Here is a 24,856-nt window from a genome sequence, read left to right as displayed (position 1 = left end):
AAATTCTTTGTTCAAACATGGGTTTTGAAATGCCATTTGAGTCAAAGTCTGCTCTTTTTACAAAATAAAGGGAAGGGCTTTGCGGGGTTATCCTAAATTTAATGTATCAAACACTTATTAGGATTATAAAGAGGCCACACCTATTTTGGATGCAGAACATTTGATCTTTTCCCTTTAAACCAAAAGTTAGAAGAATTGCGGGTTTGCTTTCGCTTAGTTTCCCTCTGTTAAGCGCACACGTGTTGCTAATATACTTGAATTGATTCTAAAGTTGGTATCTTTTTCCAGGGTTGTTTTACACAACTATTTCCCTTTCATTGTGACTGAGATTTTCATGTCCTTTACTTCGAGCAAATTACGCGAAGGATATATTAACATGTTGCAGCACAATCTTTTGTATCCTTCAAACATAATTTTTCATACAATTTTCAATCCCACAGCAACGCACAGGCACAAATTTCTAATTTGATTCGAAAATAAGAATCCCTCTAAAGTCTTTACATGTAACCGAACAAATGATACTTGCAGTCGCAATTTTTCTTCGATAGTCCAAACTACTCAATAGTACGGAACAATCAGGATTGAATTAAAACTATTTTTCTCAGCTTACCTTCAGATTTATGCTGCTGATCAACGGAATACAAGTCTTGAATTCAAAGAAAGAATCCCTCTCAAGTCTTACCAAATAATTGCACAAACGATACTCTTTAACTTGTAAGCTTAGAGAGTACAGTAGAATAAATAGGTGATACAAAATTTACAGTAGGCTGGCAAGAGTACAAAGCTCTACTTAAAAGAATTGAAGAAGCTGACCGTGTCGTTGAGTGCCCGGATCAAGTCATCGACATCTTCTACGGTGTTGTACAAGTGAAGACTTGCACGTGCACTCGCGCTGACTCCTAACTGCCGATGAAGGGGTTGGGCGCAATGGTGACCTGATCGGATAGCCACTCCGTGCTGGCATTACATAAGTTAGCATCAGCTATTTTGTTGAAGCTCACTTGTATTACAAAGTACGGGAAACTAAGCACGGTTTGTTTTCATACCTGTTGGTCAAGAAAAGTTGCCAGATCTGTAGGGTGTATATTCTCAACGTTGAAAGAACATAGGGCAGCCCGGAAGATGTGTTCTGAAGGGGCTGGACCATAAATGCGAATATTGGGGACAGATTGAAGGCTCTCGTATAGATATTTACCAAGAAACATCTGTGAAAATTGCAAACAAGACCGGTTTAGTAATTAAGCACTAAATAATTGTCATACGTCAGGCATCGACCTTTCAGTCTCTAAAGAAGCTCACTGGTTCTTTTCTTCTTAAGGTATATTTAAGGTCTCTAGAGACTTTTCAACTGAAAACCACCCCAACTACACACCCATACAAGTACAGAAAATAGTAAAAATGACACTTATTATCGAAACTGGTGGATACTACATTACTTCATAATTTATATAACGACGAAAGAAATGTAGCATAAAAGTTATATATGTCAAAGTTCGAGAAGAAAACAGACAGAAACATGGCAATTACAATGATGTTACTGATATTTACACAAAGGAAAAATCTAACATTCAGAATCGGCATTCAAGTCATTAAACGAAGCATTTAAGATTTCAAGAGGGAACCAACCAAAAAGAAAATAAAGTCGCATTTTTTACCATAATAAGGTTCGACTAGAGATCCTAGTCTAATTTACTATTATTTGTCTTAGTTACTTCCATTTCTGCTCACTTTCACTTCTTTTTTTTCATTAACCTTTGTTTGGAAGAAGCTTTCATCTGTTTTTTAAGCCACCTGGTGCTCCCTGCATTTCTTACTTATGGGAACCTTTCTTTTCGCACTTTTTAAAAGATAAATCTTTTTGCTCTTTTCTCCTGGGAGATGTTTCAGCATACAGAGAACCCCTTTGTATGCCAACACCAGCTTGAATTGTCCAAATGTGTAATTAGCTCAAGACTTAAGTTGATTGCAATTTTCTGATCAGCTTAATTCTTGTATGATTAGCATAACACAAGGCTTAACTTCAGAGCAGATTTATGTCTTAGGGTCCTACATATAATAGCCATGTCTTTGCAATACAAACATTTTCCACTCTCTCTCTAATATGTACTTACAACCTAAAACAAAACAAAAGCCCACACAACAGAAAAGTCTAAACCAGTTGAATAGAACAGGAAATTCAAAAGGCCGAAGAATCCAACTTACCTCATAATCATGTATCCTTTGCATACCAAGTCCTGACAAATAATCAATAGCAGCTCCTAACCCAATTGCTTCCCCGATTGCTGGTGTTCCAGCCTCAAATCTAGTTCGGTTAATGAGGGACAATTACAAAAAGACATCAGAAAGTAGCCCACTATTGTATAACTCATGTGGATAAGGACCAATATGTTTCACGGAAAAAACCTACATAAGAGCTACTTTACTACTTCGGTACAAATTCCACAAGCATCTTCTGTCATATATAGGTAATTCCTAGTTTCCTACATTTTCTATAGGTATTAAAAGGGCTATCAATTTGAGATATATTTTGAAAATGAATTCATGAGATATATCAGTACTAATAATAACCAAATTGTAGCATTCAACTTGTTATTTACAATCTTGATATTCTTGCGACCATGATTTGGCGTATTCAAATTCAACTATCAAGATAACAACTTAAATAGGAGACAGTTATTTACAGTCTTGATATAGTTTGAAAATGAATTCATGAGATATATCAGTGCTAATAATAACCAAATTGTAGCATTCTACTTGTTATTTACAGTCCAGATATTCTTGCGACCATGATTTGGCGTATTCAAATATTACTATCAAGATAACACCTTAAACAGGAGACAGTTTGGACAATAACATCAACATGGTATACAAAGCTGCTCTCATCACTGCATTTAATTTAAACAAAAAGCTTTTCAATAGGTAGGCGAATTCACCAACCTAGATGGAGGTTCTTGGTAAGTGGAATGATCATAAAATACATCAGAGATCATTTCCCCACCACCTAGAAAAAGAAGTAAAATAATATAGTGAGAATACACATAAGCCATTGCCCTTGTAGATATAGTTATACAAACCAAACATAACATTCAGAAGACTAACCTTTAAATAAGAAAATTACCTAAAAATGGAGGCATGGCAGACAGGATATCACTCTTTCCATATAGGAATCCGACGCCTGTAGGCCCACACATCTGAGGCATGTTTAATATTTACTTTATACACTTGCAAATAAGGGTAGATTTCAGTACATAAGCAACTCTCCTAACCTTGTGAGAAGAAGCAACAAGAAAGTCGGCGTTCAGATTCTGGACATCAACCACCATATGTGGAACACTCTGACAAGCATCTACAAGCACTTTTGCCCCAACATCATGAGCACAAAGCACAATATCTTTGATAGGAAGAACAGAACCTGCATGAGAAAAATTATGAACGCATCAATATGGTCCCGCAATTTGTTATTTGCTTTCTCTGAGACAAAATCCATAATCTATTATAATACAAAGTGTTTACTCAAATAATAATTTGATGCATTTGAAACATAATTAGAAAGAAAGAAAAAAATTGTTTATTTGATTATATGAAACTTATTAGTCTCCAGCAGATAAGATACAACGTACAACAGTGGCCTGTGTCAAGTTGATATAACTAAAGCACAAGTGTCATGAATAAAGTTGGTATAACCAAAGCATGAGCAGGCAGGAATCAAAAGTACATGAACGTCTCATGAGTCATCTAGTATGGACTACAAATCTCTACTACTTCTAGAGATTGTGGAACATAAGATATGGACACTAGAACAAACAGGTTGAAAAGCAAACCATAGAATCAGAAACTTCTTCTCCACTACGGACACCTACAGTATTAATTAGTAGAGAAGCACATCACACCTATCTAAGAACCACCCAAGAGAAACTTTACTTTGCAATGTGTTGGGGCTGTGTGGCTCCATACAAGCCATGTATGTGTATCCCATATTGGAGAAGTGTTATAATAATCTAAACGTTAAAACGAGGTGGTCCATACAAATAGCACTGAGGCATTTTAAGATACAACGCAAACCTGGATATATCCATTGACCAAACCTCACCAGAGGTACTGGACCTAGGTGGTCAAGTGACGTGGATAGGAGTTAGTAGTAGACCCATGATGGTCCGTTGCACAAAACAGTGCTTATCCAGTTTAGATGTTCGGGTCAAAACCAAAGCAACAATACATCTATAACCGTTAGACACCAGATTTCGAGCACATAAATATGACGAGAGGTAGTTGACATCACCAGTAAAACACCTACTGATATGTGTTCAGAATTGAGTAACCCAATCAGACATCTATACGTTTAACCATATCCTCCTTACTAGTGAAAGTGCCAGTACAAATGGATAACACTAGAATAACAGGATGGGTTTTTCTGGAATACGTAATTACTGAACATGGAACACATAAACTCTTTCTTTATCAGTTGAATCAGAATAGCTTCAGTAATCAATTGGACCACAACAGCTTTACTAATTAATCAAAGTATTCTAACGCTAATGTCATTAAGAAAGACATTGCATGCAACCTTTGTTTTCCAGTTTAGCTTCACTATACAAAATAACTATGAGCATAATATATAAAGAAGGAAAGAAAACAACTGATGAGAAACATACCAAGCACGTTTGAGACATGATGAACAACTACGAGCTTTGTCTTCCTTGAAAGCATATCTTTTAACTTGTCCACATCAGGGACTTCATGCTCATTTAATTCCACATATTTCAAGACTGCGCCAGTCTTTTGAGCTACGAGTTGCCAAGGAACGATTGCACTATGATGTTCAGCAACTGTAAGTATGATCTGAAAAGAGATTTTATTAAGCACGAGATCAATGGTACTTGCACTTAAGAGTCCATTCACAAACAATCTACAGAATAATGTGGTGAATAGATCATGTAAAGCTATTTGAAACAAGTACTGGTACAAGATGAGATCATGGAGGTAAGCAGAGATGTTAATTCCCAAACTCGAATATAAAATAAGAAAACCATCACCAAAGAACATGTAACTATAGAAATAAAATAAATAATAATAATAGAAAAGAACAATAGTGCCACAATTGTGTATTCCTTTATGAAGGTGTTGTAAAGTAATTTACAAAAATAAAATAAAGGACACAATGGAAATAATACACTGAAATTCTATCTACCTCATCATTTGGTTTTATGTTTTGGAGCCCCCATGAGTAAGCAACCAGATTGATAGCTTCGGTAGCATTCCTAGTAAAAACAATTTCTCGGGAGTCTGATGCATTGATAAAGTTGGAAACTTTCTTTCTCGCCAGTTCATATTCTTCTGTTGCCTTTGCACTAAGTTGACAACATGAAGAAACCGTAAGCAATAGAAGGCAAGATGAACCTAACGCCAACTTAAATATTTAACAGTGAGTTCGTTAATATACAAATCTAAATCTAAAACCTATTCAAACTAATTAGTTATTTATGTTAGTGACTATTCTGTACCTTAAGTAATGGATCCCACGATGCACGTTTGAATTGTGGCATTCATAGTAAGTCTGCAAAGCTTTTAACACTGCAGTAGGCTTCTGGGAAGTTGCACCATTGTCCAAGTAAACAAGCCTAGATCCATTTACTTCCTGTCATGCCCATTTGGTAAGTACAAATAAGTAACACATTATATATCAACATCTCTATATTTGTGGAGACAAACCTGATGGAGGATGGGAAAATCAGGTCGGGTCAAGTGACCGAGCGAAATGGATGTGGGCGGAGCAGAAGGGGTCTCCGAGTGGTCTTTGAGAGTCGAAGCAGATACGGAAAAGGGTCGCGAGTTCACAGTGGCACGGCGAACAGGGCTTCGTAGGATTGGGAATGAATAGTATGGCAGTTTTACAGTCACTCCTTCCACAGTCAACATCATTTCTTGTTTGCTTTTGGTCCTTACACTTCGTTCAGTTTTCACTCTCTCCCTCTGCCTCTAACTCTCTCGCTCTGAAGATAAACTGGTATGAATCTTGAATTGTTATAAGACCATACCAAACCAATGATACAAAAATGCAGTAAGAATAAGACATAACAGACCTATGAGGTCCTCCCCGGGGAATAGGAATTTCAGACCCCCATTCCTTTTCTAATACTTTCCCATCTTTTACAGCAAGACTCCAATGGTCCACTTCAGGTGTATGCCGTGGTAAACCAACTCTGATTCCAATTGGTGCAGAACAATCACACTCCAATATAGACACGCCTAATACTGAAGATTAATCCAAGTCCAAGTTCTACTCCTAGTTCTAGTCTAGTTCTGATTGTATATATGTTTTCTGTATTCAAATGATCATTGTTATAACTTTTTAAGAATATCGACAAGACTACGCTTGAACCAAATGAAATCAAACATATATCAAATGATATGTAAAATCCACTGAACACTAAAACCCCCTCACAAAATGTGACTCGAAGAAACGAGGGCACTCTGTTTTAACATATCTAACAGACAGACAACTCATATAATACCTCACCATTTGCTTTGCAGTTTGCAGTAAACCCCTTCAAAATTCAAATAAGTCAAAGTCTGAAATTTTGTTTTAACAAACTAAAAGAATAGTAAGTTAGTGTGTTTTTACTATTCTTAAACTCTAAAAAATATGCACATTGCACACAAAAACAACCATACATTTCAAATCTTGAACTGACCCAGATGGCCAAATGCGAAATATAAATAACCCCCTTTTTTGCCCACAGAATTTGAAAATATTAATTGAGTTGAGATTACAAACTATATTCTACTGTCTTTCATGGTATCAAGAGCCAGCGTCTAACGACAAAGGTTCAAATTTCAATTTTTTTTTCCTTTCTACAGCTATGGCGTCTTTTGTATAAGTTTATCGACAGAAAATGCAAATTAATAATTGAAAATCAGTAAAGGCCACTATTTGTCCGATTTGAACAGAAAATTAACACAGAGAAGTGAGATTGTGAGACTAACCCTTTGCTGTAGGGACTCGAAACGGCAAGAAGAAGTCGACGGCGAGGTGCGAGAGATTGAGAGTGAGAAGGGTCGCGGGTCGCTGCTGGGAATGAGAGACGGAGAGTTTGAGAGAGTGATTGAAGACCGAGAGAGAGAGAGAGAGGAGGCTCAGGCTGCGCGAACTGGGAAAATGGGAGAGAGGAATACGCGTAGGGCTATTATTGTTTCTGGATATGTATGCCGAACGATAATTAGGGGTTTAAATGAATTTCATCTTCCTCGCAGAGTTACTAAAGCTTAAGGGTAGAACGATGCCGTTTCTAGAATAGGATTATTAATTAATAAAATTATTACAAAACGACGTTGTTTTGAAGAAGTTCGGTTTCCGAACCTAAGAAACCAAAACCGACCCAACCAAATTTGGTTCGGTTCGGTTCAGTTTAACAGATTCAATTCGGTTTTTTCAACCTCAGTTCGGTTTTCGGTCCTGGTTTTCAGTTTTTCTAACCCACCCCTAAATGAAACTAAATCATTTGGTTTTAAACGGTTTGGATTTTGGTTTGTGCCTCACTTGTAGGCCCGTAGAAAAGTTGAGATTAATAAAAGTATTCAACATTCATACAAACTCAACAATTTAAAATCTTAACAGTTACATCCAATCAGAAGCAAAGAACGAAGAAGATTCTAGCCAAAAGAATGAAAACCTGTTTAAATGGTGGATGAATATGACCAAGAGGCAAACATAAACAAATGGAGCATCTAATGCACCCACATTTTCTCTCCAATCTTTGCAAACTAAATGCTTTATGTCATTAATACAATTCAATTGAATAAGTTAAGTGTGTCATACTAAAATTAAAGTCAAACATAGTTCACCATCAAAATGACTTATTGAATCGTTTAACCCTTTTTCCGATCCCTTTTCTTTTGAACACTTACTCTTTGAAAATTTAGGAGGTCTTTGAGCTTGAGAATGTGATTCTTGGCATGACCCTGGACGTTGCAAAGTGAAACCGATGGATGAAAAGCTATTGAACCTTGTGAACTCTAAAAGCTTGAGATTACTTTGGAGCTTCTTGTTGTGCTTGTAGATTAAGACTAAGAGAAGTGATATGCTTGAATTCGAATTGGACCTATTCTAGAAAAGTGAAATGTATCTAATAATAGCTCACAAAATTGAATTTATATTGAATTTACCCTAATTAAGGTATAAATTCAGGCCAAGGCCAAACTTGATAAACAAGAATAATAATCAAGGAAGATTTTACAACTCTTGTATATTAACGATTGGAACATCCAAGTCTGACATAGTGTGCCCATCATACACTTAAGTTCGAATCCCTCTATTCGTTATAGTATTTGTGCATGCCATACACTCAAGTTTGAATCCCGCTCTTTGTAGGCTAGAGTCATTTGAAACATCACTTTGTCCACGCACTAAACTCCTTTAGGCTTTAGGCTCAATGGTGATTCAATTGTTCTTGTTATAGATGCTACATCAGAGAGGGACCCTATAGGTTGGATCAACCATCTTCAATATGAACAAGTTCCCTCTATCGCCTCTTGATATTCTGTCGTGCAAAAAGAAAGGAAAACAAATAACTCACTAGAAGCACACCATGAAACGTTAGAAAAAAAATATGCTAGTAATATAAAGAATTTTGAGGAAAAAAACTTAAACACAACTCGGGACACTAAACTAATGGTTATTCCAAACCAATCACGTGATGTCATGCGTGAGAAAGCTAAAACACATGACCGGGGCAATAGATAGGCTTAGAGTACCGCCATTTTGACCTCTCGGTTGAATGAGAGTCTCTCCTTTAGAGAGAGAGAGAGGAGCATAAAACTTGAGAAAGATTTAGTCATTCAAAAGTTAAGCTTAATGAAGCTATGAGAGCAATTTTAGAAGAAAACTGTTACTGGTACTCGAAAATCGACATCAGGAAATACTATGACACAAGAGTTTTCCACATTTGATCCCACAAAAACCAAGTCCCTCTGCATTTTGCAGGTTTTGCATACTACAAACCCTTGCAAAAGATTAAGTTCGTAGGATACTCACCGTAACTCCTCATCCAAGTATGTAATTTCTAACTGACCGCGGCCGCTTCCAGGATTTTTTATAGGTATCTGTGAGAACATTGGAAAACAATGGCAGGAATAAATACGTACATGCGCGCATAAAGTCTGTTTCTTCTACCTGACAACAATGTATGATTCCTGCAGCAAGGTGCGATGGTGTCTAATCGCATAGAATGCACACCGGAATCAATACGATTAAGGGCGTGAGGATATAGTGAATATCATATCATGTATCCTCTACTTACCAGACTAGCAATCCGGAAGAAATCAAATTTAACTGCCACCCTTCTGGAGTTTAAAGGGACTAAATTGGCTGTAACCTGCACGCTTACAAGAAAACAGCTTGGTCAATGAGCCTTTCGAGTTTCGACATTTTTGACAATACAAAAGTACATGAGATGTAATTTCACACACTGCAATTATGTCCACCAATATATGTGCAGAAAGTGATTGAATCTGATACACCAAACAGTTTCCATCGACTCTTACTGATTTCGTAAGTGGACCTGATGGTGCAAGAGTCATATCATATCAACAAACCTTTGATCAATTTTTTTTCTGTTATTTGAACCGAAGCTTATGCTGCATCAGACAAAACTCTACTGTAAATTGGCTGAGTTGTAATCTAGAATCTCCGGTCACATCTGGAACGAATGAATAGACTCCCTTATACATCAGACCAAACTATAGATGCTATCTGACATGTACGAACTCCCTTAAACAATTGAAAGGAATGAGTTTTCGAAGATTATGTATAAACTCTCTTGATTCTTATTTGCGACGAAGATGAAAAACTAAAAACGAAAGAGTTACAACTCAACTCCCAAATTCTGACACCAATGGATATTTGAACAACTAACATCCTATTACATAAGTATGTTTAATATGTCCTCAGTAGACGATTTTCGACACCACATAAACACTAGGTATACTTGTTTAACATTAATAAAAAAACTTATTAGCAGAATTCAGTGAATACTAATACACTTGAGCATTGATCAACTGACTCGCCGCGTTCTACACCCTTAGAATCCACATTACCAAGCATCAAATGGCTAGGCAAATAAGTTAATTAAGAAAGAGATTGAAAAGGCAAACAATGGGAAGTAACACCTGGTTAAAGAAGGGCCAAGTTTCGATATTCTGAGCCCTTAGTGTATCCGCATTGATTGCCTGATAGATCTTTCCATTTGGTCGTAAGAACTTCGGCCTCTGAAATTAAGAACATATGATGAAGAGACTGAAGAGGAGATGTAGGAACGAAAATAACGAACCGCAGAGTACAAAAAAATCACCCGTAACATGCTTTAGATACTTACCTGTGTTTGCAGAACTGACTGAGATGTTGTATATATAAGTTCCCATTTTCCATTTAACAGACTAGACTTGAGAGGTTCTTTTATTTCGTTGAGTGCCTCAAGCTTACGTGCAATCTGAATAAATACATCAATCGTTACCAATCCAAAGCATCATATATGATACAATGAAACTACTTAATTCTCGGGTTTTGGTCACATAATGTTAATGGACACGGATGAATCTGTTCTATTGATGCGATATTCTAATCAAAGTTAAACTACGGGGTTGGGGATTCAAACTTCAGGTGCCGAGTGGGAGCACACTGTCGTAGCCAACTTAGCTACGCACTCGTCTGCAAGACTGCAACACTATTGAAAATTTCAAATAGTACCTCACCTCTTCTATGCGTTCTTGGTCCTGCAGGGTAGCTTCGGCACCCCTATCAAGAGGAGCTATTGTGTTGTAAAGCTCTTCCTTGAGGCTGTTGATGTCTTCACCTTTCGTAGGAAATCCTGAAAGGAAGGAAACTCCGGTCCTCCATTTCAAAGAATCAAGAATAATTTTGCCCAACAAGTTGTTGTGGCTTGATATTATGCAGGAACTGGTAGGGTTTGGTTTCGGTGAGAAAGAAGCAATGAGTGAAGGTGAAGAATCAAAGGGGTATTTGAACAAGAATCCATGAGTTTTCAGTGGAGTGGCATGACTGAGTGAAGAGAGAGCCATTGAATCATTGATGGTAATGCTTCTTTTTGCTGATATATATATATATATATATATATATATATATATTTTTTTTTAATATATAAGAAGTATCCCACCGCACATTGTTGACATACTAATCCTCCTTTGCATGCAATATGCAACCCCGCTACTGCATGAGGTGGTAGCATACTTTTGGCCTATGGGTCAAGTGGTATGTCAAAACAGAGTCGGTGACCCTAGAATTGCATATGTGGAACTTCGAACTTAATGTGAGGGCTCCAACTCTTTTTTGTTTTTGTTTTGTTTTGTTAAAGTAGGTATTTTTATTTTTCAGTTTTTGGATAAGGAGAAATCTGGTGGCCAGGAATATTATCAAGTGGTTCAGAAATGTGAGGCCGTACTGTATGTTGCATCTTTGAACCAGCCTTCGGTGCAGGACAAGATTTGGCTCCTTTTGGCAACGATGTAACATTATTTCACCGTGTAAATATGGCCCCCTTCTCTCACCTCAGGACATGGGAAGAGGAGAACAAATAAATCAAACTTTGCAACGTCTATATATGCTTTTCGTTACAATTTGAATTTGTACAAATCGTTTGAAGTCGTTTATGTTTTTCATTACTACCTTGACGGATGCAGGCGATGCTTCACTTCCGATAAAAGGTGATCCTTTGAAAGTACTCAAATGTATGGTCATAACTCTTAACTAAGCATTTTACATGATATTTCGACAAAAAAAGTAACATGGAAAGGTCGGGAAATGCCTAGATTGCAGGAAGTGATCGATGCATCAGTCACATGTACAACATTTTATACAAACACGTATATGACGAGCACTTGGAGGCTTGGAGCAGAACCGAGTCTTGGCAAAACTTGTACGCTTTAGTCCATTGTCATGAACAAGAAAGGGTGATGGCCAGATGAGTTACTAATTCTGCAATGTGATTTCGCACATCAGACAGGAACTCGGTAAGATGGATCAACCATTTTCAAGATGAACAAGTTTCCTTTGTCGCCCCTTGAGACACTGCCAATATATAAGAAACATAATTGTCATGACTTTCCATTCAATTGTGATACAACCTCAGTAATAATCGAAGATTAGCTAAGCATCGGATATTCATATTAGCCCATGGACATAGTACAAGTGAGAAATGGAGGACGTATATCTCAACTATTGCATGCATTCTTGCATACTCCACACAAATGCTTTATTTCCTTCAGCCGAGAGAACAGTATAAACAAGATTAGTTTTTTCATTATAATTTTCAAAGCACAGTTCGACTCTAATATTCAGACCTAAAAGTAATGATCCCATGTAGTCGATTTCAATTCTTCATCCAATAAATTACAGTAAATACACTCACCGAAGCTCTTCATCCAAATATGTAATTTCCAGTTCACCACGAGCTCTATCAGGCGCCTTAATAGGTATCTGTATATCATTATTATATGAACAATCTAATGTTAGGTGAAGTACACAATTAGAAATTCAAAAACATAAAACTTGCTAAGGGAAACTAAATCAATACTGCATCATTGTTTTGCCTGGCCTTTCCAAGAGGCCAATAACGTCAAGAACACTTACCAAACCTGCAATTTTGAAGTAATCGAATTTGACAGCAACTTTTCTTGCATTCAAAGGTGTCAAATCTGCTGTTACCTACAGAGGATTGATGTGAATTTGATGTGGAATAGTCAGTGCAGTAAGGTCCACTTTTAACAAAGTACTGGCTGTTTCCTAAATTATTCATCAGAAATCTATACAGATTTTATTGTCATATAACAAAAAACCTTCAAACCTTTTATTACATATCACCATTTCTTTTACATGTATACTGCCGAGTTTCCTCTTATTATTTGAATTTCTTTATTTATAGAACATAGTTTGAACGATCACTTTGCACCCTTGTAGTTAAAAGCCATATTGCAACCATAACCCAACTCATGGGTAGAAAAAGGAACAAAAAAGAAGTCCTACCTAAAACATGCAGTACTGCACGATCACTCGTGGAGAAATATACCCAAATTTTGCTGCATTCCCTGTTTTTAGCTAAAATTACGTGCGTTGTAGGCCAAGATGTATTTTTCATTATTTTCTGCCTTAAACTAGCATAAATGGTGGCCATGTTATCACTAGTCCGTCGGCTTAATGTAGAAAGTAAATGGCAGGGTCATCGTTGCAACAATGTGTAAATGGCAGGGTTGAAGTTGCTCAAATTAAAACATTAAGAACAAAAGTGAATTTCACTCAAAATACAGGGGTGCAAAGTGTAATTTACCTTCTTTTTTTTTTCTAATTAGAGCCTATTTGACAAGGTAAGTTATAGCTACTGGAAGATTAATGCGTTCAAAAGAACCTAAAGCAACAAGCAGAGTTCCACCCCACTAAATGATTAACGGGTTATAATGTTCTTCCAGAATTTTAGTAAAGAAAAAGTTTACAAATGGAAGTTAAGCGAATCAATGAGGAAACGAATTCCACAGTACCTGATTAAAAGTTGGCCAGGATTCCATATTTTGAGCCCTAAGTGTGTCAGCATTGATGGCTTGGTAGTTTACCTTTGATCTCAAAATTTTGGGTCTCTGTCATGATAATATATATATATCAGGCGAGTGAAACATCTAGAAGTTATGGAAATTTACGTTCAAATTTTTTCACACCTTGCAAAATCAAAGGAAAAAATAGAGATCTATCAAGAGAAAAGATGGAGCAAAGTACACACATACACACACACACACAAACAAAAGGCAAGGAACATCACAGATTAGAAGCACATGAATGCTAAACAAAGGTTTATATGAAGATCGATTTAGGGGAAGGGAAACTCTGAGTCACATTTAGAAATACATGAATGGTAATCAAAATGAAGGTGCTTCCTTAAAGTATGTAGGTATAGTCCTAAGTGACACAAATATTTTTCATACCAAGGTTCCATTTTCGACATAGCCTGTCATTACTCAGGGAGCAAGAAGTACACAAAACAAATATCCAAAACATCAAGAATCCACTGAAGCTACAACATCAATTTTATACAATTTCATTTGCTTAGAGTCTTTAGACAGACTTCTAATCTTGGAACGACATAAATATCAATGGAAGTGGAAATTTCAATCGATTTACCTGAGTTTGCAGAATAGACATTGAAGTAGTGTATATAAGCTCCCATTTTCCATTGAGTAAATCAGATTTGAGTGGTTCCTTTGTTGGGTTAACTGCTTCAAGTTTGCGTGCAATCTATTTAGAAATGCATTCCGCGGAACAAAAATAAAAAGTGCACACAGATATCAGAAACTAATGTCACACATCCTCTACTGAGATAAATCATGAGATGAAAGAAATAACCACAGCCTAAATAGACATGCTAATACAGGATTTTCGACATTCTTTTTAAAACGATTAAGCTACTAGAAAGAAATTATGCAATACTTATTAGTTGCCTCCGAGGCCCCGATGATTCCACTTAATTTCATTTAGAATGTACACAAAAGAATAAAATATGGCAATATGAACTGTTTCCTGGCTGGTATTTTAAGTGTTTCTTCATCTGCAATGAAATTATTCCAAAAGTTTCTTCTTTTTTATATAATTTTCAGAGCCCAATTGCCCAGTCAATGATTTAAGGAGAATTCCTGTCACATATTTTAGCTTCAAAGTGCAATTAATACAAGGAAAAGCCAGAATCCAGATAACAAATGAAAGCTAAAAGCACAAAAGGGAATGCAAAGGGCAACCTGATCAACAGTTTGCTGGTCCTCCGGAGTGGCATCGGCGCCTCGATCGAGCGGAGCAATGGCGTCAAGAAGCTCGTCCTTGAGAGGCCGAGTATCTTTGCGTTTGTTCAAAAATGCAGGAAAGAATGAAACTTTGGCTCTCCATTTCTGAGAACTTGAACTGCAGCTGGAGAGTGTGTGAATGTTGGTGGTGGTGGGTTTCCCCGGAAAATGACAGGGGACTAGTTTAGGAGTCGACGGCGACGCGGCGGAGGAGGAGGAGGATTGGGTGGTTGTGAGAAGCATAGGTGACCAAGAACAAGATAAGGCCATGCTGCTCTCTGCTCTGCCATTGTATCCCTGTTCAGAAGGTTTTAAAGGTTTGCAAGAGGGTAAATCCGGAAAAACAATCTATATGTCACCTCTAATTTTGTGACACGTGGAAATTTATTTGACACTCATTTAACCCCGAATTTAACTCCGTTAAGTGTAATATAAAAATAATTACTCGTAAAAATGTTTCGGAAATTGGCAAATCTCCCATATATTAAAGACGTAAGTTGAAGCACCTTTTGGGCCACGTTTAAACATTATTGGGCCTTCTAGCACATCTTAACTTAATCCCATTTAATGATTTGAATCACTTATTTTCTAAATTACTTTATAAAAATTATTTATACAAAAAGAATCAATTAAATTTAAAATCATTTAGTCATCTAATTACTATTCAATAAATAGACAAATTATATTTGATGCTCAACCACTTGATTTTTGAGTTGTCGCTCTACAAAGTAAATTAGACGAATCAAAATTATGTCACGTTATCAGTTAATAAAGTACTTAACAAAAAGACTAAAGGAAGTATAAAAGTGACAAAAATATCATTTCATTTTGCTGGCGTCAAAGAGAAATACGACTCGCCTAATCCCTTTCATCCTTTTATAAAATAAAATAAAAATAAAGTTTAAGTATAAAAGTAAGACAAAGAAAAATAAGTGTAGTAAAGTGAGATTTCAACGAATCTCCGAATAATAAGGTGCAAATTAATAGTCGGTACGGAAAGCTTAGACAAAAGAAGGTTGGAGCAATCTGCTCATCCAGCGGCCATACATCACATGTATCACATGGAGTGATTAGTCTGCTGAACCGACCACACGGAGGGATTAGCCTCTCATATTCCGCCTTTCTCTCCGTCTGCCGACTCTGCCCCACTCGTCCAGTAAGTTTTTCTCACACGCTTCCTCAGCAAGCAAGTTCCTGCTTAGTTTCAGACCTTGAGTCCCGAAGATTTTGAGCGAAAAGGAAGAAGATGCTGTCGAAAATCTCAGTTACCCAGTTCAAAACATCACCTGCTGCACCCAACCCTGGATTTTCATGGCGTGGGAATCGTCCTGTGCTTGGATATTGCGGCAGGAGTTCTTCAGAGCGTAACAAGTTGCGGTTCAAGGTTGTGGCGCAGTCTCTGGGGGATAGGTGGAAGCTCAACGACGTTGATGCAAGTGAGTCTGCTTGTTTATTATTTGTTTCCATTAATTTTCTTGATTTTTCATGTTTCATTGATTGAGTTAAATTGTGGGATTCACTTGGTTTTGTGAAACTTATGTATAAACCAGAGATTAAACCAAATCCATGTGTCTCTTGGTTTACTAATAATATCATTCAGTGCAATTTTATGTCCCAAAGTTTTGGCCTAAATGGTTATCGAACGGTCCTAAATGTTTGTTTCAATTGTGATTGAACTCGAATTGAAAAGCTTTCCAATTTATGGAATAAGAAAGAAGGAAAGAAATACCATTGGCGTGTTCATAATTCATAACTGTCTCATTTATTCAATTAGAATGCTGAAAAGAATGATTGAACTGGAAGATACGGATCATAAGAGTTTCCAGGCACTGCCAAATAATAATTCTCCGCCGTTGTCCCTTGCTGATCATCGAAGGAAAGGCCTCATGAACCTTTTGGTTTCGTAAAGTACATAGCTTTTATCATTTTTCTTTTTTGGGAAATATAATAGAGAAAGAAAATATAATAAGCCTCTTGAATGATCAAAAATCTTCCAGTTTTGATTATTTTAAGGGTGTATAAAAGAGAAAAGTACAAACAATTACTACGTATAGAATGCGGAAAGTGAAAGCATAAGGAAAACGATGCACAGTTACTATTTATCATTGTCGGCTAGGCTGAATGAACTGCTGCTTGTCTGTGCTCATCATAAGCTCTAGGTTAAACACTTTTTTTTTTTTTAAAAAAGGTCTCTTTAATCTTGTTTCGAGTTTTGGCTGTCTAAAACTATTGTATCTTGGCAGATGCAGTGCAAGAAAAGTTGAATTCATGGCTAGTAAAGACGCAAAGCTTTATAAATGAAATGGCGTCTCCATTGGCAAGAACTGGCCAGACTAAAAAGCCTGTCACTAGAGATGCTTTAGAGACACAAGATATGGAGGACATATTTATGGCAGAACAGACTATTAATAGCAGAACACCAAATGGAATTCTCTCTTTAGCTGCTGTTGTATCTATAGAGCAATTTAGCAGGTGAATTTGTTGGTCCTAATTTCTTTCTCAGTTAAAATATTTGGCTTGAAGTTTTTACATCTGTCTCCATTGTGACGTGGTTCTTCATTTGAAATATGAAATTTTGCCTGTAAGATGAACTGCTTTAATAGTACCTGTAATATTTTCTTTTTACGGTATGAAAAACTTTTTATTCCAAGAAAGGTAGGGATTTTTTAAAAGGAAGAAGAAATATCATAATGCAATGCATCAGTGATCCATCTTACTGCATTAAACTGACCTGCAATTTGTATATATGCCAGAGACAGTTTTGCTTTCAATTTTCCTGTCCGTTAACTCTAATATGGTTTATTCACATATTGCCCTGATTGGGGAAAGTTATACATGGCTACACTATGCGAAAGCTTCCTTGGTTTTATAGGCTTCTCACACTGACAGAAGAATTATCATTTAACTCTTTGAAGTTAAGATATGCAGGATGAATGGATTGACGGGGAAGAAAATGCAGTATATATTTAAAGCACTTGTCTCTGAGTCTACATATAATGATGCCCGCAATTTGGTGGAATATTGCTGCTTCAGGTTTCTGTCAAGGGATAATTCTGATATTCATCCTTCCCTCAAGGTTAGTAGTACTTACTGCAAGTGGAACTCATTTCTCATGTCATATTTGTGCTCGAGAATAAGAATTGGTTTATCCATATGTTACTTTCTTGAATATCCAAATGAGATCTGGATTTTCCTATTTTGAAGCAACTTTGAGAAACTTCCATATGCAAACCTTTTCATTGTCTCTAGTCTAGTTTCCAAATTCTTTCTCGCATGGTGAAGGGAAAGATTGGTGTCCTTTGTTAGAGCGGTTCTGTCTAGAAGTACATATAATTCACTGACATGTTAAAAGTTTTACAATTTTTGTTTTGAAATAGTGTGTTCTTGTGACTAATATTATAATCTGCGCGGATATTACTTGTAATCTTTTGTTTTATTCTTGTCCTCTTGTTTCAACTGTTTAGCAATTTTGCAAGTATTATTCTTCCTGTCTAAGGGAAGGACCCCAATGGTACCATTGATGTTGTATGGGAAACGTGCTAATAGTAGCCATCTGTTGTGTATTGAATTATTTATTTATTTTGTGTGTCTTGAACCAAGAAACCTGATGATGTCATTAGCATTTCCGAATTTTTCAATTTGGTGATTTGTGGTTGAAGCTAATTTTATTTTCTTTACTGTCCGGGAAAATTTGAATTTTGAGATTAATTAATATGTATATGGTTCTTGTTTCTGGACAATGTTGGTGCATCCACAGGAACCTCCATTCCAAAGACTCATATTTATAACTATGCTTGCATGGGAGAACCCTTATCGGAAAGATCTTGCTAATGGTTCAGAGAAAGCTTCTTTTCAGGTTCATTCTTCAAATATCTATTTATTTATTTAAACCAGAGTTTGGAACATGGTGAATTTTTTTTTCTTGATATGTTAAACAAATAAATACTTAAATTATACTTTGGCTTAAAACTGCAATTTTGATTATGACTATCATGAATTAGAAGGAAATAGCGGGTGTGGGCCACTTTTGGCATGGACGATATGACTGATACCATGCTCTATGAGATAATTAGATTTAGGGTAAAAATTGTCACCTCCAAGAACATGCTAGAGAATTACTTTTATAAGGCTAAATGGTTAAACCTACGTAGTTCTAGCCTGTGTACATTCTTACATTGTATTGTTGATAGTGGTCAGTTAAAGTAGATTTATTTATCTGGTGAACAGAGAAAGCTTGTCAGAGAAGAGGCTTTTGTTCGCATGGCTCCTGCTATTTCTGGTGTGGCTGATAGGTCAACAGTGCATAATCTATTTAAGGCTCTTGCCGGTGATGAACAGGGCATCTCTCTGGGCACGTGGTTGACTTATGTTGATGAACTTCTCAAGTGAGTTTCATATTTGTGTTATTTTACTAACTCTATATGATTGAATTAAGTCTTCTGATAAGCGTGATAAGTAGAGAAATTGGATTAAGATTCTGTAATTATAATCATTGAAAAATCCTTTCAGTGCTTTTATGGACGTGAGTTTATTTTCTTTTCTTATTACAAAATGTCTTAAACAAAACTACCTAACTTCAATTTTTTTCTATTCCTTTGATGACAATTTTTTTCTTTTCCTTTGATGACATGGATAGGAAGAGTTGAAAGTTGTTTGTTGCTTTACTGTTTTGTACCATAGGTGTTGGGTTTTACGGCTCAAAATTAGGATGATGCAAAGAATTAGGTTTGTGTTACCTATTTGGTTTTGGTGTCCTATTTGGGTTTGGATTTTGACTTCTTAGTTGGTTTCCTTGGTGGAGGGATTTTGTTAATTACCTATTTGATTAGGATTTGTATTTACTTCCTATTAGGATTCTTATTGTAACCTAAGTCCTATGCACTATAAATAGGACCTTAGGGTTAGTGTATTTTGTGTGCCTCACCGTGGCTTAGAGAGTTTTCTCTAATTGGGTTTTGGGGTGGAGGTCACCATTTGGAATCATGAGTGCGTGTGAAACGCATGACTCATTCGTGTGGCAATTTGGTGAGAGTCAATTTGTGAGTTAGAGAGCAATTTGGGAGAATCTTCTCCGTTTGTTTGAGTTCTCTACTCGTTTGGTTTAGGGTTTGTAATTTGTGGGATTTGGGTTGTGAGAGTTTAAACACTTTTTTAAACACTTTTTTGTAATCTCCGTTTGTTTAGTGAAATTCCTCGCCGTGCTTCGCTCGTGGATGTAGGCTTTACGCCGAACCACGTAAATCTCTTGTGTTAGTTTGAGATTGTTTGTTTTAGTTTTCACCTACGACGTTGATATTGGTACTTTGTTAAAATTCGCTTCTGTTTGTTCATAAAAGTACAACAATAGGCTTTAGAATAGTTTCCAACTCATGGTAGAGGCCTCCCCATCCCTAACAATGTATAGAATGCACCTCGATTGGCATGAGAATTGTGTCTTCCAGTCACTCTAGCCCTGTCAGTGGAGAAGACTCCCCAGTAGTCTCCTTGGAACCATAAGTCCTAGGGAGCTGCCTAATGGTTTGGTCACGGAAATCAGGGATACAACTGGATCCCTTTTCCACGGTCACAACTATGGCTCAATCAAGATATCCTTCGTCATGTTTTTCCAATTTTTTCAGTTTTTGGCTTTTAATTTCCATACATTGTGCACGGATGTCTCAGGTATTACATTTTCATAATAGGTTAATGTGCATGCCTGCTAAATTTGCAAATTAATTCTCCTTGTTCTAGGAAGCTCAAGTTGAAAAAATCTTATTTATGTAGGATTCACGAAGGAAGAAAATCATACCAGACTCGACCAAGTTCCAACCTTTCTGAGGAGAGAATTTTATGCATTGGTACCAGCAGGAAGCGGCCTGTCCTAAAATGGGAGAATAATATGGCATGGCCAGGAAAAGTTACGTTAACTGATAAAGCAATTTATTTTGAGGTAATTAATCTGTTTATGAGTTTTATACTTTTACGTTGACTTTTAACATCGAATTGTTGAATTGAAAATTGAGGGATAACTTCATGTCCTTTTCCATTTAAGTCCATTAGGTTATTGGTAAATCTATACTGTATAAGCACTATGGCACTTCGACAAAAAAGAAGAAGAAAGCACTATGGCACACACTTGGAACCAAATTTCCATGGTTTATTTTTCAAACTATGTATTGAATTCTCATTCTTAATTTTGATTTACAAAGAATGCAAATATCAAAATTCAGAGATCTCAATCCCTGACTGGAAATGCTTCAGCTTTTTGTGCTGGTATTCCTTTTCTTTTCTTCGTGCTTTTTACACTTTGATGCCTAAATTTTGATGGTATGAGCTGTAGAGAATTTTTTTTTTAGCCAGTCTAGAGTTAGTAAATTAGCAGTGGTCTGATACTTGGAACAGGTAGAAAATTCATGTTGTGATTTTTCATTGAGCGAAAACCAATATAGCTACTACTGTAGGGTATTGCTTTTAGATACTTTATGATGTAGTTTTGCTTTTAGATACTTCATGCTTTTAGACTTTATGATATAGTATTTGCAACTGAACTAAATATTTCTGTTCCTGTTTTCTTCTTTCTAAACTTTTTATTGAGTTGTGGCATTGCTAGTCTCAAATCATTCTTATTTTTCACTTTATATTGCAGGCAGTTGGCCTTGTTGGGCAAAAGGATTCTATAAGATTGGATCTTACGAAACAAGGATTGCAAGTTAAGAAAGCAAAAGTTGGACCTTTTGGTTCTGTTCTCTTCGACTCTGCAGTCTCTGTATCATATGGTCCCAAGTGAGTAAGCTTCTTGACAGTCATCTACTTAAAATCTTTTGTGTCATTCAGTTTAAATCTCCTAAGTTTGAATTTATGATCGACCAGTTCGGGATCTATTAATCATGTTAGTGATAAGTGTACAGGCCATCTCTAATTTCTGTACAGAATAGAGAATACAGATGTTTTTTGTTCATTCAGTGTTTCTTAAAAAGCTCATTTCTTTGATAAAACTATACAGATCAGAAACATGGGTGCTTGAATTTGTTGACTTAGGTGGAGAAATGAGGCGAGACGTGTGGCATGCATTTATTAGTGAAATTAATGCTGTACACAAGTTTATCTGTAATTATGGACCGGAGGAAGATGATGAAGCCAAGTTTCATGTTTATGGCGCTCACAAAGGGAAGGACAGAGCTATGGCCAGTGCCATTAATAGTATAGCTAGACTACAGGCTCTTCAATTTATGAGAAAGTTACTTGATGATCCCACCAAACTTGTTCAGTTTACATATTTACAGTATGTACCCTTTGGTGATGTAGTTTCTCAGACTCTAGCAGTTAATTATTGGGGTGGACCACTGATAACAAAGTATTTAGAGGCGGACAACCCACTAGCTCAAGGAACGAGTGCTTCCAATGAAATGATTGAAAGCAGCAGCAATCATGTGTTTGACATAGATGGCAGTGTTTACTTGAACAAATGGAAGAGATCTCCATGTTGGGCTTCAAGTTCTTCAGTTAGCTTTTGGAAGAATACTTCAACAAGACAGGGGCTGGTATTAAGTAAGAATCTTGTCGTTGCGGATGTGGCTCTTGTTGAAAGGGCAACAAGAACTTGCAAACAAAAATGGCAGGAAGCTGAAACAACTCAAGCCACAATTGATGCTGCAACCCTTAAGGGAATACCCAGTAACATTGATCTATTTAAGGTTGGTTATAAATTGCTTATCCATGATGGCAACCTCTACTTTCCATAACTTTCTTCACTGCACAATGAACATCATTATGTTCACGTCATAAGATAATTGACATTGAGAAGCTGTAACCATAGTTATGTCTTATTTTTTAAGCATACTGTAACAACAAAATAAACAGTGCCGGTGCCTTCATTTTGCCTTTGCAGGAACTTCTGCTTCCTCTGGCCATAACTGCAACAAACTTTGAAAAACTTAGGCGCTGGGAGGAGCCCCACTTGACCATTTCTTTTCTTGCCTTTGCGTATACAGTCATTTTCAGGTAGGTTCATTTCTGGTAGAGTTTTGTTGAGAGTATATCCCACATAGGGATTGTAAATCCTTGTATTGCAAATTGCAATATATGATGTCTTAGGCCTTTCAACTCATTGCCCATTGGTTTTGGGTTGGATACTCTAGTTTCTTTTCCATGGTAACGGATCAGACATTCCACGTTAAAACCAACAGACATAAGCAGGGGTGTGTGTTGAGGATATGTCTCACATTGGGATTGTAAGGCTTGAATTGCAATGTGTAACGTCTTTGGCCTCACCACCTATTGCCAGTTAGTTTTCTGTTGGATGCTCTAATTTGTTCAGTTATTGTACAAGATACCCCTAAAAAGTTGAGATGACTAATGACTCTGGTTGCATTGCTCGTTAAAGAGATACTGGTCTAATATTATTTACGTGAACATTGACGGGGAGATGACTAATGACTATGGTATCATGTAGTATTTATTTATTATCATCAAAATTCACCTTTTAGGTGAAGATGTCGCTAAATCCGTAAATCTAATTTAAGTACCCATTTTATCTTTCTTTCTTCACTCTAACCTACTATCAGAGTACTCAATTCAACTGGTTATTTCATATGCATGTGGTACCCCTTAAATTTCCACACCGTGATCTTACCATGAGCTAATCTGCTGAGGTACTTTGCCAGGAATTTGCTGTCATATGTATTCCCAACAGCATTGATTATTTTGGCAACTGTCATGCTGACGTTGAAGGGGCTAAAGGAGCAAGGCCGCCTTGGACGATCATTTGGAAAAATTACTATCCGTGATCAGCCTCCTTCAAATACCATTGAAAAAATTATAGCTGTAAAAGACGCTATGCATGATGTGGAAAGTTATTTACAGAATCTGAACGTCATGCTTCTGAAAATACATACAATTTTCCTTTCGGGTCAGCCTCAGGTATGTATTAATTGTTAAATTCGTGTAATTTTGAAAGAAAAAAAAAGGTGGTTTTATCATGGATTAGTTTGCAGTTACTTCAGGCTGATCAATAAGTAATCATATTGATTTAAATTTTTATCAGATAACGACCGAGGTTGCACTGGTGTTGTTATCTTCTGCAACTGTTCTCCTCATTTTCCCCTTCAAACTTGTTCTTGCCTTTTTTATCTTCGATCTGTTCACACGAGAGCTTGAGTTCAGGAGGGAAATGGTTAAAAGGTTTATGAAATTCTTGAAGGAGCGTTGGGACACAGTGCCTGCAGCCCCTGTAGTTGTATTACCTTTTGGAAGTGATGAGCCCGTACCAAAACCTAATAGAAAGGAAAGCAAGGACCCAGACGAGTCAGAAAGAAGCCTTGGCAACAGCAGTTCTGTATAGATTCTCTTAGGCATATATGCGGTAGTTTCACAAATTAAATCTTATACTCACTCACTTCTGGAGAAAAAACAAGACCAGAGTTTTGTCGTTATATTTGTACAGAAAACAGAAACCATTTAGTGTCAATGTAATTCTTATTCACTCAGTTGGATTGTTTGATTTGAGTACTTAATGGATCTGACTAAATGAATGCAAAGCCTGTGTGCGAGAGAGAGAGAGGCACAGAATCATAAACTTATTAAGCATTCATCATCTTACAATGACGCATGAACGAAGTACACAGGAGGGGATTTAGATTGTTTGCTCCGGTACAGACAGGTATAAGAGAACTATCAGATTCTACCGACTTCCTGGGTATGTCCCTCTTGGTAACGAGGCCAGCCGGTTTAGATCTCATCCAGGTGAAACCTGCACAAGGTATTTTCTTTTTCAGTGCTTACGTTTCCAATTTGGCAAGTTATGTTTTGCCTTATGCGTAGAGATGTGCACCATGCATTTTTCTTATGCCATGATTGCTTAACAGGCTACACGTCGTACTGTGGTTGCTAGGTCAATTTGATTGTTATGTAGTTTGTCATTGGAAACAAATCCGTTGGATTTCAGTTTATTTGTTTATGAAGAGTTTGGCATCTTTGATTTGGAAACAAATATGTCGGGTTTGAGTTTCTCACATGTTACGCGGAACACTTGTTCTGGGCATATGCTGGA

The 24,856-nt window shown here is 36.8% G+C and overlaps 4 protein-coding genes across 11 annotated transcripts; 1 reads left to right on the top strand and 3 right to left on the bottom strand.

Annotated features, from left to right (window-relative positions):
* Positions 1-581: 581 nt before the first annotated feature.
* Positions 582-7,212, bottom strand: CPNIFS (chloroplastic NIFS-like cysteine desulfurase). Of its 6 annotated transcripts, none has more exons than XM_088685863.1 (12): positions 6,985-7,212; positions 6,081-6,200; positions 5,710-6,001; positions 5,502-5,635; positions 5,189-5,348; positions 4,653-4,839; positions 3,267-3,412; positions 3,119-3,191; positions 2,938-3,001; positions 2,203-2,302; positions 1,047-1,205; positions 582-957 (listed from the first exon to the last, which is right to left on the bottom strand). In XM_088685863.1, exons 3-12 carry the CDS (start codon positions 5,917-5,919, stop codon positions 787-789), a joined length of 1,404 nt encoding a protein of 467 aa, XP_088541989.1. In that variant the 5' UTR covers positions 5,920-6,001; positions 6,081-6,200; positions 6,985-7,212; the 3' UTR covers positions 582-786. The 6 variants fall into 6 exon arrangements, with proteins under 6 accessions (XP_088541989.1, XP_088541990.1, XP_088541991.1 ...); XM_088685864.1 differs by having other exon boundaries at positions 6,081-6,319; positions 6,985-7,201; XM_088685865.1 differs by having other exon boundaries at positions 5,710-5,990; positions 6,985-7,201.
* A 918-nt stretch (positions 7,213-8,130) lies between these two features.
* On the bottom strand, positions 8,131-11,306 carry LOC137711776 (putative plastid-lipid-associated protein 4, chloroplastic). Of its 2 annotated transcripts, none has more exons than XM_088686485.1 (6): positions 10,747-11,306; positions 10,371-10,484; positions 10,165-10,263; positions 9,297-9,371; positions 9,032-9,211; positions 8,131-8,537 (listed from the first exon to the last, which is right to left on the bottom strand). In XM_088686485.1, the coding sequence occupies exons 1-5, from the start codon at positions 11,071-11,073 to the stop codon at positions 9,041-9,043; spliced, it is 786 nt and encodes a 261-aa protein (XP_088542611.1). In that variant the 5' UTR covers positions 11,074-11,306; the 3' UTR covers positions 8,131-8,537; positions 9,032-9,040. The 2 variants fall into 2 exon arrangements, with proteins under 2 accessions (XP_088542611.1, XP_068307107.2); XM_068451006.2 differs by having other exon boundaries at positions 9,032-9,099.
* A 397-nt stretch (positions 11,307-11,703) lies between these two features.
* LOC137711792 (putative plastid-lipid-associated protein 4, chloroplastic) lies at positions 11,704-15,126 on the bottom strand. Its single transcript, XM_068451007.2, has 6 exons — positions 14,788-15,126; positions 14,177-14,290; positions 13,543-13,638; positions 12,641-12,715; positions 12,420-12,487; positions 11,704-12,079 (listed from the first exon to the last, which is right to left on the bottom strand). Exons 1-6 carry the CDS (start codon positions 15,097-15,099, stop codon positions 12,007-12,009), a joined length of 738 nt encoding a protein of 245 aa, XP_068307108.2. The 5' UTR covers positions 15,100-15,126; the 3' UTR covers positions 11,704-12,006.
* A 637-nt stretch (positions 15,127-15,763) lies between these two features.
* On the top strand, positions 15,764-24,293 carry LOC137719655 (uncharacterized). 2 transcript variants are annotated; one of them, XM_068458693.2, is made up of 11 exons: positions 15,764-16,265; positions 17,073-17,301; positions 17,758-17,905; positions 18,587-18,685; positions 19,057-19,214; positions 20,593-20,758; positions 21,455-21,591; positions 21,812-22,502; positions 22,697-22,809; positions 23,472-23,727; positions 23,852-24,293. In XM_068458693.2, the coding sequence occupies exons 1-11, from the start codon at positions 16,076-16,078 to the stop codon at positions 24,146-24,148; spliced, it is 2,484 nt and encodes an 827-aa protein (XP_068314794.2). In that variant the 5' UTR covers positions 15,764-16,075; the 3' UTR covers positions 24,149-24,293. The 2 variants fall into 2 exon arrangements, with proteins under 2 accessions (XP_068314794.2, XP_088541937.1); XM_088685811.1 differs by having other exon boundaries at positions 15,866-16,265; positions 17,750-17,905.
* Positions 24,294-24,856: the final 563 nt, after the last annotated feature.

This window comes from Pyrus communis, chromosome 15 (genome assembly GCF_041283825.1).
Source record: "Pyrus communis isolate YQ-2024b chromosome 15, ASM4128382v1, whole genome shotgun sequence".
Classification (NCBI taxonomy): Eukaryota; Viridiplantae; Streptophyta; class Magnoliopsida; order Rosales; family Rosaceae; genus Pyrus; species Pyrus communis.
This window is presented reverse-complemented; position numbering and strand designations above follow the sequence as displayed.